The sequence below is a fragment of the Cydia splendana genome, chromosome 17 (assembly GCF_910591565.1).
Source record: "Cydia splendana chromosome 17, ilCydSple1.2, whole genome shotgun sequence".
NCBI classification, from domain to species: domain Eukaryota; kingdom Metazoa; phylum Arthropoda; class Insecta; order Lepidoptera; family Tortricidae; genus Cydia; species Cydia splendana.
In genome coordinates, this window is record NC_085976.1 from 16880951 (window position 1) to 16896142 (window position 15192).

Consider the following 15192-nt stretch of genomic DNA (forward strand, 5'->3'; position numbering starts at 1 on the left):
TTTAAAAATATAGGCGTGGAGTTATCGTCTCATGATTTGAATTTCGAGCCTTTTTCTACTGACAAACTTGTTTGACCGTCTATAGTACCCAATAAGACCTTCCTAAGAGACCATAGGTACAGTCACCTGCAATAATATGTTACACAACGAAGGCCGCAAAAATATCTGACACGATCTTATTTGTAGAGCCATAAGAGCGTGTCACATATTTTTGCGGCCTTCGAAGAGTAACATATTATTGCAGGTGACTGTACTATGTATTTAATTATTATTGGTCCTCGTTAAGAAATGGCTTAAACTAAAATAAGAAATCAATAGATGTTATAAATTAATTTTATTGAAAATCGTAAATAAATTTACATAAAATAATAAATAAATATTATTATACATCACGATAGTCGATGCTCATTTCTGCAGGCAGCAGTATGAATTATTACATAAACAAACGCAAGAGTCTCTCTCTGTCGCACGAGTGTGATAGAAAGAGAGGGCTCGTGGGTTTGTATTGGAGTGCGCGGGAGCTTTTTTTTTTAATATCCAGCCAGCTCGGCGAAGGTGGAGTCCATCTCGTCGGCCAGGGACTTGTATCTGTCCTTGTTGATGCCCAGCTCGTCTGTTGAACGGACATTTTTTTATTAGAATAAAAAAAATTACTTGACTGCTCCTCTACGTTGGTGCTCTATGTCTAAAATTGATGGTGAAATTAGTTTATGAAAAGCGAATTGAAAGTTATAGCATTTTAATATGAAATATTAATTGTGAAATAAGATAGTTACTAAAATTATAATGTTACTAATTAAATTTAATTTGCAGCGCAAGCGTCGGCTTTATTTACTAAACTATTATTAAAATCCTACTTTAGAATAATTTTGGCGAATAGCAAAGTTCGAACAGACGTCCGAACTTGTCTATTTGCCCTAACTAGTCTAATTTAATTAAGAACAACCAGTACCTTGAAAGCATTGTCCGCCGGTAGCAGCAAAGCGTAAGACATGTTAGTCACAACACGAAAAGCGGGACCTTAAATCTATGCGATCTAAACAGGATTGTCTGAACGTCAGCTTCTAGCATGCTCGGAATTTAAACTTTATTTCCATGCATTAAGTCAGCTTTTGCATCTATACAAAAACCACCGTCGTCATTTAGAACCCTCGTGACAAGGATTTGCAAGCTTTACCTAAATGTCTTGTCACAAATTGCCCCAAAAGACGACAATTTTATTTTCTGTTTAAAAGCTAAACTACTCGACATAGACAAAATTTGCTAGACGTTCAGCTAAATGAGTATAAAAGAACACTTTTTTACACTATAAGTTAAAATCAAAAACAGTTATATGTGAAAACAGTATTACAATGATTTCCAATTCAATTCTAGTCCTTTACCGAGAAACAATAAATGCGCTCCTTATTTTTTCTCGTGTAAAAATGTGTTCTGGCTCCACTGTCAACAATCCTCTAAAGAACAGGGGGATTAGCGTGAAAGAAAATTAAAACGGAAATGGCTGCGCTGATTCTCTCATCAGCTACACGTAAACACGCGTAGGCGAGGAGTCTAAACTCCTCGAAGGGCATACAATTACAAACACTCCTAACTGTACATCTGTGGACTTTATTACAAAAGGCATAAGGTCCACCAATGCACAGTTAACAGTGGAGGCGATGGTACAAAATGGACTCTACGGATAACTTGTGTTGGACGGTTTTGTCTTAAACTAAGCTAGGGCGGTTAGGTTAGTATCCTGTGAGTTCAGCGAATGTTCCGTCCAAGTCATCGCATATCGCCTTGTATTTCTCCTTCTCTTTCCACAATGAGTCTGGAAAATGGTGTTAATGTGATAATAATAGTCCCTTTTGCAGCGAAAGTCAGGATCGAAGTAAAGTTGATGGAAAAGAAAATGATCAAAAATTATTAAGACAATTTTTGGCATCTGAAGTTCAGCGCGTTGAGAATCATTTAAAAATAGAAAGTTAGTGTGAAAAGTAAAGCATTAATAGTAAAATAGAAGACGGCACCCATTCTCCTATCCTACACAGCAAGGAAGTTTCTCATGGTGCTCCTACACTGACAGTTATTTAACGTTATACTTACTTACTTACTTAGTATAACATTATGTGGTAAGTACAACGTACTAGAACACTATCAATACTATCATATTGTCCCTGTTACATATGTAGTGCATAATTGTTTTCCATCGCATTTTCTCGGAAACGTTCGTAGGTATTTGTCATGCTGCTTCAGTCAATCTCAGTACTTTTTGTACCGAGGCTGACTGAAATAGCAAGACACGCTCGTACGTTTCCGTGAAAATACGATGGAAAATAATTAGTCACTACATAGCTGCACATGATGTTGTATGACGTTATAACTGCCTGTGTGGGGGCACTATCAGGAATAATAGGCTTAAAGCTATGGGCTACGGAAAGCGCGTTGGACGGTTTGTCTTCAACTAAGCTTTAAGCGGTTAGTATCCTGTAAGTTCGGCGAATGTGCCGTCGAGGTCATCGCATATGGCCTTGTATTTCTCCTTCTCGTTGAATAACAAGTCTGAAAATGGTGTTAAGTGACAATAATAGACCAATAAAACTAAAATCACGCGAGTTGATTCAAGTATAAAGTAACAGTTCTGTATCGAACAATGATTTAAAGTCGCCGTGATCTTTAGTTTCAATGATGAATTTAGAAAACATATTTTTTAGTTGTTGAAGCTTGTTTTTGCCAATATAAAATCGGCAATATTGCTTTAATAGTCTTCTTCTGTTATAAATACAATATCATTAGGTATTAGGTACCAAATTTGTTAAGATACCATCCATCAATCAATCAATATACTCGATACTATTATAATGCATTATTGTGAAGAACATAGTTTTAAAGTTGATTAAAAAGCTTCAATAGAGAAGTTATAAAGTTCTCCTTAATTGTTAGATCCAGCGTTAATTAAATAATTAAGTTTGAAGAGCGCGCTTCGTATTACAATTTATGATGAAAATTCAAGTCATTAGTAAAAATAATGTATGGAAATGGACACGTGACTTTTCGTACAGATGTAGTATATACATAATTATTTTCCTTCGTATTTTTTACGGAAACATACGAACGTGTGTTGCTATTTCAGTCAGTCTCGGTACAAAAAGTACTGAAGTTGACTGAAGTAGCATGGCAAACACGAACGTTCCCGAGAAAATACGATGGAAAACAATTATGCACTATGGAGCATAAATCAATCGTGTCATCCCAATGAAACATTTTGTCTTCAATATGTCTGGCAAACACAACTTGTCAATCAGTAAGAACCAGGAAAATTATACTCATCCCTTTCTTTTAGATACTAGTACAAGCGTAAGACAAAGACAGTATGATTCTCTCCGTCTGTGTTTGAAATGAGACACTCTTGGGAGAAACTATTTAGTCGTCGATGTATATTAGTCACGCTCCGTGATTATTATGCCATTTAGGATTCTTGTTAAATTGTAAATTCTATAGCGTAAGTATTTAACAACCCATTTAGCTGTAGTTCGTTTTATTTAGCATTAGAAAGAAGGTAAGCGATCTTGACACGTATTTTAATTGAAAAACACTTTTTAAAAATCAGTAACTATTACTTATGAAAGCAGAAGAATATAAATGATCGTATTAGATTCAAAATTGTTACATAGGTATTTGCAGTGACTTATTTTTAAAACGTGTTTTTCAATTAAAATACATGTCAAGTTCGCTTACCTTCTTTCTAATGCTAAAAAAACGAACTATATGACCCTAAATGGCGCAACAATCGCGGAGCGTGATGGTACGGTTGCCATCTTGGTGAGGCCTCCTGGACAAATAAAAAAAAACAAAGACCACAGACAATGTGACCGTACCTTCGAGCCTGTCGACCTCCTTCTGCAGTTTCTTAACGGTCTTCTCGGCGTACTCGGCGCGGGCCTCGGCCTCCTTCAGCTTGCTCGTGAGGGTCTTGAGCTGCTTCTTGAACTCCTCCACGCGCTGGTTGGCCTTCTCTTCGGACACCTCCAGGGACTTCAGGGAGTTACCTACGACCTGGGGTAAGGAAAATTTGGTTAAATATTAGCAATGGAAAGTTAGATTTTTTTAAATACCACTTCAGTGGCAAACAAGCGTACGGCCCGCCTGATGGTAAGCAGGCACCGTAGCCTATGAACGCCTGCAACTACAGGCTGCCTTTGTTAAACGTTAAACTTCTATGAAATTATGACAGTGACGTAAAAAAATCACTTGCATAGTCTACTCTATGCTATCAAAATCGCTGCAGACTTATCTTAGTCTTAATCTTTGTGTGTGGTAGTCAATCAACGTGGGTTTAAACATCGGCTGTGCTGTATAAAGCAGAAGATTTACGTTCTCGAAAAAATTTAAGAAAGAAATATGAAGAAAAATTCGGTCAGGATCCTTATTATACTCAGACAAGAGTTTAAAACCAGGATAAAGTGAGTCCAAACTAAATAGTTACCTTCAACTCCTCCTCAAGCTCGCCGATCTTGGAGTCTCCGGACTTGACGCGATCTTCAGCGACCTCCAGCTCGTCTTCAACGAAGGCCAGCTTGCGGGACACCTGGACATCATATCAGCTTATTTAGTACCAATATTTACATAATCTAATCACCTAGCTACATATAGGTACAACTTCTGGACACCACTGATGACTAATAAGTAGGTACGACCTTTTCTTGAAAGTCGTATCGGTCTGAAAATACCGCAGGCAACAGTTCATTCCACAATCTAGCTGTGCCAGAAAGAAGTTTCTGGAGAAACGTACAGTTGAGGACTGCCAACCATCTAAGTAAATTGATCGATATGTTTATTATCTCATCATGATCATCATCTTCCTCGCGTTGTCTCGCTCATGGGAGCCTGACGTCCGCTTGACAACTAATCCCAAGAATTGGTGTAGGCTCTACGAAATCGACTGCCATTTGACCTTCCAACCCGGGTAAACTAGGCCTAATTGGGATTAGTCCGGTTTCCTCACGACGTTTTTCTTCACCGAAAAGCGACTGGTATTAAATAATATTTCGTACATAAGTTCCGAAAAACATTAACATTATCTCATAATTCATGATATAAAAAAGGAATGCACCTCGTCGGACTTGCCGTCGGCGTCCTCGGCGAGCAGACGCGCCTCCTTGAGCTGGTTGGTGAGCTGGTCCATACGCTCCTCGTCTTGGGAGGCCCTGTTCTCCAACACCTTGCACATACTGTAACAACAACGCCCCGTAAGTACCTAAGTTAAATAGGGTCCATCTACGCTAAGCGCTACGTCAAGCGACACGACACGTCAGGCCAGTACATTGGGGGTGAAAATGGTGATCCATTTTTTCTAACAATAAGTATGCGGACGAAGTTGCTGGCGGAAGCTTTGTCTACTATTAAGAGGATTCATTTAGTGATTAGTGGTCATTTTTCCATACAAGCGTTCTCGACATTTTCCTCTCTGCATTTTGGCCCTAGATGAATATTTTTTTATATGAGTTCAGTATTACTTGTAGGTATCTACGTCTGCACATTTTGCTTTTTTGATATTCTTGTTTTTATAATAACTAAGTTACTTTAAATTAAACAGCGCTAAAATGGCCAAATAAATGCGCCGTAAATCAAAAATCAAAACGGTCTGACACAGAAAATTTTCTTTCTTATTCCGTTCCCTAACTTTGGTTACGCTAAGTTAAGTTTTGGGGGAGTAAAATGTCGAGAACACAACCTCGATTTCTGAGATTTTTACGTATTATTTAAGCTGCAGTTGTCCTTATCGCACTTTTAGGAGCCGTCTCCGTCATCGCGACGGAGTTATTTACCTAAAACTCTCAAATCTGAGAAGGGCCTCAGCTGGTATATCCTCTTAAATTAGTCTAGTACTGACCGGTTGTTCTCGTCAGCGGACTGTTGGGCCTCGAGCAGCTTCTGCTGGGCAGTGCCGGACCTCTCTTCGGACTTCTCAAGGTCCTCCTCAATCTGCTGCACCTTCCTGTGTAAAGAACAACATATGAGTACATATTGCGCAACCTGTGACCGCATCTTCAAGATAAAGTTTGGTTATCCGAGCCACATTAGGTCATTTCATAATCCGGATAAGAACTGTTAATGGAGTCGCTATCGCCGGATACGACAAGGAAGAAGAGACATATCGCGTTATTAAAGACGTTTTAGGTGCTAGTGCTGTGATCAGAAGGTATAGACATTCTACATGAGCAACAAAAACCCGTAATTTCATAAAATTCATGAATTTAAGCGAGTACATGGAGCTCAATACTGCCCACTTTGCACAATAGTCGTAACAGCTATTGAAAACTTATCCAATTCGTTACAACAAAGTCCAAATTCAAACCAGTTTTTCCACGACACCTATAACACGGAATGAGGCAGACCAACCCCTGGAACCCTATGGTACATGGCCAAAGATTCGTTACATAGTTCTTTACTTTACATCGAGTCATATTATTCCTCTTTGCTTAAGATGGAATAATGGAATTGCAAGGGAGAGGCACGACTTGATATGTGAGATGATAAAATCGCAAATCGCAATCCTATAGATAAGTGCTAGACACAAAAGTACACGATTGAAAGTAGGTACGAACCTGTTGAGGGAGGCGACTTCAGCCTCGGTGGTGGTGAGGGTCTTCTCCTTCTCCTCGAGGGTCTTGGTGGCGCCCTCGAGCTGGTTCTTGCTCTGGGTGAGGATCTCTTCCACCTGCGACAGCTTCTTCTGGAGCTCACGGACTTCCTCATTCACCTACGGAAAGAAGACATTTTGGATTAGACAGGGTGTGGAAAGAAATGCTCTGTTTCATGCAGTAACAGTAGAGACTGGTATAAAGGCAAGTAAAATATAGGTAGGAATATTATAGGCCTGTGGTGCTTTGATCAACAAATGGCACTATGGTCTATCGGATAAATATTACAGACATGGTTTACAGAATATTTAATTTCTCCCTTATTGCTGGACAATCTTAACGTAAATTGAAATGTAGGAGTAGACTTATGTTCGCTTTAAGGAGTGGGACGGTGGGATGGATTGTACTTTTGGAAGTTTCCCCTTACCTTCTCGGCGCGGAGGTTGGCATCCCTAGCCTGCTGCTCGCAGGTATCCGCCTTGTCCCTGGCATTGTCTCGAACTTCATTGCCTGCACCTTATCTAACGAGCCTTACCTTCTCGGCGCGGAGGTTGGCATCCCTGGCCTGCTGCTCGCAGGTCTCCGCCTTGTCCCTACATTGTCCTCCAGCTTCATTGCCTGCACCTTATCTAACGAACCTTACCTTCTCGGCGCGGAGGTTGGCATCCCTGGCCTACTGCTCGCAGGTGTCCACCTTGTCCCTGGCATTGTCCTCGAGCTACATTGCCTGCGCCTTATCTAACGAGCCTTACCTTCTCGGCGCGGAGGTTGGCATCCCTGGCCTGCTGCTCGCAGGTGTCCACCTTGTCCCTGGCATTGTCCTCGAGCTACATTGCCTGCACCTTATCTAACGAGCCTTACCTTCTCGGCGCGAAGGTTGGCATCCCTGGCCTGCTGCTCGCAGGTATCCACCTTGTCCATGGCGTTGTCCTCGAGCTTCATTGCCTGCACCTTATCTAACGAACCTTACCTTCTCGGCGCGGAGGTTGGCATCCCTGGCCTGCTGCTCGCAGGTGTCCGCCTTGTCCATGGCGTTATCCTTCTCCAGCTTCATCGCCTGCATCTTCTTCTTGATCGCGTCCATGGTGGCGGCTTTGTGTGTTTGCTTTTTCTACAGAAAATACGCCAATGGGCCTGGAATATGAAAAATTATGTGTTATTAAAGTCATCATCAGGACATTAGAAGCCTAATCTACTACTGGCATTTTTTTACAAATCTTTAAAGTATTTGATAGTAGACTCGTAAAATCGATGCCTCTTTATCACCCCTGACACCTATTGTAGTAAATACTTCACAATTTTGGCACGATACCTAATTGTTTTGCAATATCCGGGCTAATATATTTGATAAATACTTAACTGCCTATTTGTAACTAATTAATTTTCTTTGCCAAATTCCTGTAGGTAATAAATCTTCACAGTTAATTTGTCGTGATATAATGTGGAAGCATTTATTATAAATAGGGTTTCAGCAGATGTGTACCTAAGCAATTTCATAATATGTATATTAATTTAACATAAATACCTACAGAGCTGTAAACTGTATATTATGTCAGGCTAATGTATTTTTAATAACGTGCAATTGCTACGTATCTAAGTAATACACTAAGTAATAAGAATGTCTCTAAGAACAAGACGGATCGAAGTTAAAGAGAGTCTCTATCGCTCTTGCATTATGAAAATAACAGGGACGCAGATAGAAAGCTCTCTTATTGCGATGTTCACAAACTCTACATAAATATCATAATATCTCAGGAACACATTAGTATGCGTCACGGGAGCTGCGTTACATAATTTTGTGACCTTGTTTTTTGTTCAGCGAACTAATTTCATTTGGGTTATTTCAGTAGGTAAGCTCTAAGTTTGCCTCGTAAAATTTGCTCTACTGTTTAGATATGCAGGTTCTTCGTGTCAAAAGTTAATAACGTGTCGCTTTCAATCAGATGTCTATTTAGGTATACGAGATTCTGGTGTTAAAATAGATTTTGTAGCACATTTTATGTTTCTTAATGCGGCCAATAAGAATTATTAAGCCATAACGTTTTGTGTTATTATGTAAAATGATTTATGTTTAACAGTTTGTTATAAGTCTAGTGATTTTTGTTTATTCTTAGTTCATATATGTCTAATAACTAATAATGACTCATCATCATCTTCCTCGCGTTGTCCCAGCATTTTTACACGGCTCATGGGAGCTTGGGGTCCGCCTGGCAACTAATCCCGAGAATTGGCGTAGGCTCTAGTTTTTACGAAAGCGACTGCCATCTGACCTTCCAACCCAGAGGGTAAACTAGACCTTATTGGGATTAGTCCGGTTTCCTCACGATGTTTTCCTTCTCCGAAAAGCGACTGATAAATATCTAATGATATATCGTACATAAATTCCGAAAAACTCATTGTGGTACGAGCCGGGGTTTGAACCCGCGACCGCCGGATTGAAAGTCGCAGGCTCTTACCGCTAGGCCACCAGCGCTTCTAACAACTAATGACTATCTATCTACCAAATAGCATCTTCCTAATAAAATTCGGATTGTCGGTTTTGTTACCAACACGAAGTCTTTTCCATAATGAAATTTTAAATAGATTATGTCATGTATAATGGCTTTTCCTGCATGGAATTATGCAACTACTGGCACGGAGCCAATACCAGATGGGTGCATAATAATAATTAAACGCATTCGGGTTCACTTTATGTACCTAATGTTATATCGATTTAACCATGTTTAATTTTAGAAAGTTTGTTTACAATACGGTTTGATAATTTTGTGAGCTAAAATATTTCACGATGTAAATATTTTAAATATTTCCTTTAAATCAACAACGCTGCCATGAAAATCGTTTTTTCCAGATTGATATTTTTGTCATTCGCAATTTATACCATTTTATTTTTTCTCAATAGCTTCCTTTTCCGAAATCATATTTAACCATTAGCATATTTTCCCATTATTTTAATTTTCCAATAGCTTAATTTTCTAATAGGTTTTCTAACCATTCGCATAATTTCCCACTATATTTCATTTGTTTACAATCACGGAAGACAGAAAATAGATAGGTGCGACGACGAGCGAAGCGAGGAGGAGTGTGTTAGGTTAACTGACTTATTTTATTGTACGATATTGATTTACAAAAGAAGTTATTTTTTAGTTAGTGTCTCGTATATTATAATAAGAAAACATATCCAAATTATGCGAATGGTTAGAAAACCTATTAGGAAAATAAGGAGGTTAAATGACCTTAATGAACCGAATGCGACAATGGTATACTTCCAAATATGTTTCGTGAAAAGACGTACACCTATATTACATGTATAGTGTTAGGTACTCAAATCCCTAGTAATTCTTGGCTTTTCAGTAACAGTAGGTATAATATTAAGTATACAGGATGACCTTAGCCATTGGACAAACCCTGAAATCCCACATAGGGTTGTAATTCTCAGAAATGCTCTAACGGTAATATTTTTTTAATTATGAACAAAAGATAAAAAAATAAATTATCAAACAAAAGTTATTTCCAATAATCGACAACAAAAAGAAACATACTGTATTAATCATTTGGAAGTGCTTTTGACAATTTGTTTGAAAATGTGCGGCAATGATGACATTTGTCAAAAGTCAGAATCTTATTAATGTCATAAAAATAAAAATAATCAAAACGGTCGAAGAAGGTTTCATACTATTTATTACCTCAGGAGCTATTAACATACAGGTTGCTCCAAAGTAAAAAAATCGTAATTTGTTAATTTCTTCGTAACTGCTACACCGATTGTTATATAATTGCTTGCACCGATTGCTAAATACCCTAATGCATATGTATATTTCGGCTTTGTCCAATGGCTAGGGACACCCTGTATAGTGTAACTGAAATGTACTAAGTATAGGGTTAATCCCGCGGACAATCCCTCTGGGTGTTTTCTCGTGTTAATGGAATCTGGTAACGGCGTGACAACCCCAATTGATACTATTATTGCCTCTAAATATAATTAAATGCGCTTATTAATACCAATTTTAGGCGTCCATAACTTCAGCAGTCTTTCATCAGAGGTTTAACACGAGCGTTTCGTTTTAATTAGGGGCTATTCATAAATTACGTCATTTCAAATTAGGGGGGGGGGGTCTGGACATCGGATGATGGTAGCATGTCGTAGGAGGAAACGGGGTCATTTGAAGCATGATTTTTGGATGATTTTAGGGGGGGGGGGTCAAAGATCGTCAAAAAACGATGACGTAATTTATGGACAGCCCCTTAATAATAATTTTGTTAATTGTATGAATTTGAGACTAAATTAAAGTAATAACCCTTTTAATGTTATATACAGATATATTTACCCTACATACATTATCTAAGTGCGTGTCCAGTACGATTGTATATTTACAGAGGTCACGTATAAAAGTAATGAAATTGCTTACTCTTTTAAACTAAATATAGCTAACATTTTTGGTTAATCGATATTAAACTTGGTAAAATATAACAGGCCTATTCGGATTTCGAGATAATCACAAGATCTTGAGACTATTTAGAGATCAACTAGATCTACATTAGATATCGACTAGATGTGACTTGGATATCTGTCATAACTTGTCGAAATCGTTCAAGAGGACCTCCAGAATCGCGGAAACGTCAAATTTGACATATCTATCTTACTTAATTTAAATATCTTTAAATTATCCGTATCGTAACTTGTTGAAGTCTAGTAGAAATCTAATTCATATTCCGAATCGAGCCGTAAATATGCTCTTTTATTTATTATTCATGTTCGTGTTTGTTTAAAAGTAAACAAATCTCTGGCACTGAACATCGGCACAGTTATTATTTTAGTCCGTAGATCTGGGCTGCAGATCATCATACATATAAATTAATTATTGAAGATTAAAATAGCCCGTATCAATCAATATGTCTTGCAGACTTGCACCCGTTGCGTTGCACTACTTGCACTGAGACTTCTGGCCTACAGGTTTAACTATGTTGTTAAATAAATACCAGATACTAAAGTTTACTTCTTCTTCCTCGCGTTATCCGGCAATCCGGCATTTTGCCACGGCTCATGGGAGCCTGAGGTCCGCTTGACAACTAATCCCATGATTTGACGTAGGCACTAGTTTTTACGAAAGCGACTGCCATCTGACTTTCTAACCTAGAGGGGAAACTAGGTCTTATTGAGATTAGTCCGGTTTCCTCACGATGTTTTCCTTCACCGAAAACCAACTGGTCAATTATCAAATGATATTTCGTACATAAGTTCCGAAAAACTCATTAGCACGAGCCGGGGTTTGAACCCGCGACCTCCGGATTGAAAGTCGCACGCTCTTACCGCTAGGCCACCGGCGTTTTATCTATTACTTACTTAAATAACTTATTTACAATAATAACTTAAACAGCATGATGTTTGTGAGAGTAGGAAATGTTTCGTTTCCTCCCTACTAGCAGTAAATACTGTATGATGATGATGACGGCAGGAAGCGTCCGGATTACATTCTTTTAAAGATCTTTCTAATCCTAAACGCAAAACATTAGTAGGGTGACTGCTGTTATTGGCCAGAATAAGACTTCTATTGCCTTGTTTCTTTCTGATTTGTTAAGAGTGGCCAATTACATTTAGGGGCCACACGTAGTAACCCTACGTACTTTTACCGAATTATATACGGGGGAAAAATACGACTTAGGTATCTGACAGTTAGTGCACTCTGTTTGTGTAGGTAGTATGTACGATTTTTTTTTTCAAATTATTTTATGAAATATTACAAGTGTATAAGGGTGCGATTCCACATTACTTTTCCCAGCTTGTGACATCGCAAATATTTCGACATATCCGTCATACTAGAACTTTGCATTTTTAGTTACAATATTTGAAATTTTCGCTCTTGGCATTGCCGTTATTCTCAAGAGTGACTTCATCGACGTCATTCCACAATCTGTTCCAATTTATTTTGTTTTGATTAATGTGTTTTTAATGTTCTCCAGTTTTTCTATTCCAAAACTATGTAAACTAGCCACTCCATCCTTGCTGATTCCGTCTGGCAAACGCCCAAAGTGTGGGCAGAAAGTCGTGGCAAATCTATCGTTAAAGCCCACGTCAGATGTAATACCATTGTCTGTGTAATGACGAAAACCTATTTCAAATAATAGGTACCCCACCTAGCATAACAACCGCCAAGAAAAGTAATTTGTTTACCGTATTTCTGCGCTGTAAATACGAATTTATATTTTAATATTTTCATTCTAGCAAATAGCAAAAAAAAAGCAAGCGCTGGTGGCCTAGCGGTAAGAGCGTGCGGCTTGTAATCCGGAGGTCGCGGGTTCAAACCCCGGCTCGTACCAATGAGTTTTTCGGAACTTATGTACGAAATATCATTTGATATTTACCAGTCGCTTTTCGGTGAAGGAAAACATCGTGAGGAAACCGGACTAATCCCAATAAGGTCTAGTTTACCCTCTGGTATGGAAGGTCAGATGGCAGTCGCTTCCGTAAAAACTAGTGCCTACGCCAATTCTCGGGATTATGTGCTAAGCGGACCCCAGGCTCCCATGAGCCGTGGCAGAATGCCGGGATAACGCGAGGAAGATGATGACAAATACATAAGTCAAAAATGACAGATAATAGACAAACGATTCATAGCTAATTCATAATTATGAATAAAGCCATCAAGTAGCAAATAACTAGAGTTTACAGTAAAGGCACACAATGTTTGTTGTCTACCTAAATAATTCGTTAAAAAATTATTAAGGGAGATTGGGATCAGATTGGTCTGTGCGCATCCGATTAGGACTTATACCTATCAGCGAAACCAAAATCTGACAACTTTACGTCGACAACGCGCTTAGCTATTAAAAATCGCAAAAACGTAAGGCATCCTTGTCATTTAAAGTGTTACGGGATGGTCAATGAACTTTTACAGTACATATAGTGCTACTTTACCGCACTAGTGCGGTAATTAGCACAATACGTGCCTATGTCGAAAATTTAAAGGGCCATATCGTCGGGGATAGTGCAATACCGCGTAACTAAAAAATGCAGTAAGGTCTAATTTCTTTGTTACATTGTTTGAATTTAGAACTCTATCGCCTTTGTTAGTTACGCCTTATTGCACTATCCCCGACGATATGTACCTACTCGTACTGTAAAACGTTTTACAATACACGTGCGAAATAGTAATTCGCAACTCGTGTCGATTTAAAACACTCCCTTTGGTCATGTTTAAATTTATCGCCACTCGTTGCGAATTTCTTGCTTTTCGCACTTGTATCGTAATGTGAGTACTATATATATATATATATAACTTCTATTACGTATTGCGATTAAAGTTCCGCAAACATAACATTAAAGCAAAACGTTAAAATAAACGATAAATGATAAGGAACGCAAGTTAGTAATTGAATGTATAAACCAAAAAAAATATTTATTGAAATCATGATTTACGTGCATAACTTCGCAAACTTTATTTATTTATCTATATGCAATAGTCTTATTCATGTAGGTATCTACTATTTTATTAAAGCTCTACAAGGAATTCCACAAAGAGCCATTCTTTTCATTAGTTTTTATTTTACTGAAATCTAAACCACTTGTATCAAAGTATCTCCGGCCCAAATATTTCAGTTGCGGCCTCAGATCCCGTTTGATCCGGTGCCAACATTCCCCACTGTCACTTACAGCTGTTAACTACCATATCGCTTGTACCTGATACTTTCCACTAAAAAGGTCGTGTCGATTAGAGTCTGTGCGGAAAGAGAAGAGTCGTGGAATGTATGGAGCCCAATACACTCCACGACTCTTCTCTTTCCGAATAGACTCTATAAGCTCAAACCCTAGTTTATGCTAAAGTTGCATCATATCGTTTTCAAGCGTGTTTCACAGTGTGAAAGTGTGTGCGAATTCGTGTAAAATTGTGTTAACTCTGTGTGAGCCAAGCGTATAAATAGATCATTAGAAAACGGAAACATTCGACATGTAAAGCTCCAGTGACATTCCAGAGCGCCCTAATTACTTGATATATGGGCCATGTCTAATTCTAAATAAAAATTGAGGCGAGTTTCCTAAATAAACGTCCGTGCGCATGCCACAAATAGGTCGGAGCGAAGGCGGGCGCGTGGGCGGGACGAGGTATTTTCAGCGAGGCCGCGCCGCCGCTGAAACCCGAGTCACAGCAGCGCGGGCGCACCATAAGAAGCATCGCCTTCACTTTCACACTGTGACGTCACTTAGAACCCAAAAAAGAGCACAATCCAGAGTTAGGATACTCCACACTGCACAGGCACAATATCCACTTCCTGGTCACAACGTGGTTGGCTGCAGGGCCGGATTAAGCCAAGTACTAGTCCTGATAAGTAGGGTCGCGGACGGCGAGGGCCCTCAGGCAGGACACTGCCTCAATCCGGCCCCGGTGGAGTACCCGCGCTCCTCACTCACCTCACGAGCGGGCTGTTCACACGGCGGAGCGACACGCACTGCGCGAGCGCCGCACACCGAGCGCCCGCCCTGCTATTTTCGGTGCCAAAAATCCAGGATCCGATAGCGAGAGACTCTGCTGCCCGTCACGCTCTCGCGCGCCTTTTCAGCTATTAAACTATT

At 39.2% G+C, this 15192-nt stretch overlaps 1 protein-coding gene across 3 annotated transcripts; it reads right to left on the reverse strand.

Annotated features, from left to right (window-relative positions):
• Positions 1-317: 317 nt before the first annotated feature.
• On the reverse strand, positions 318-15192 carry LOC134798929 (tropomyosin-1). Of its 3 annotated transcripts, XR_010145284.1 has the most exons (10): positions 15031-15192; positions 7597-7760; positions 6591-6745; positions 5876-5980; positions 5096-5213; positions 4469-4570; positions 3861-4038; positions 1663-1813; positions 953-1570; positions 318-613 (listed from the first exon to the last, which is right to left on the reverse strand). XR_010145284.1 is itself a non-coding variant. In XM_063771359.1 (8 exons), exons 2-8 carry the CDS (start codon positions 7708-7710, stop codon positions 531-533), a joined length of 855 nt encoding a protein of 284 aa, XP_063627429.1. In that variant the 5' UTR covers positions 7711-7760; positions 15031-15191; the 3' UTR covers positions 318-530. The 3 variants fall into 3 exon arrangements, 2 of the variants coding, with proteins under 2 accessions (XP_063627429.1, XP_063627430.1); XM_063771359.1 differs by lacking the exons at positions 953-1570; positions 1663-1813 and having other exon boundaries at positions 15031-15191; XM_063771360.1 differs by lacking the exons at positions 318-613; positions 953-1570; positions 1663-1813 and adding an exon at positions 2400-2544.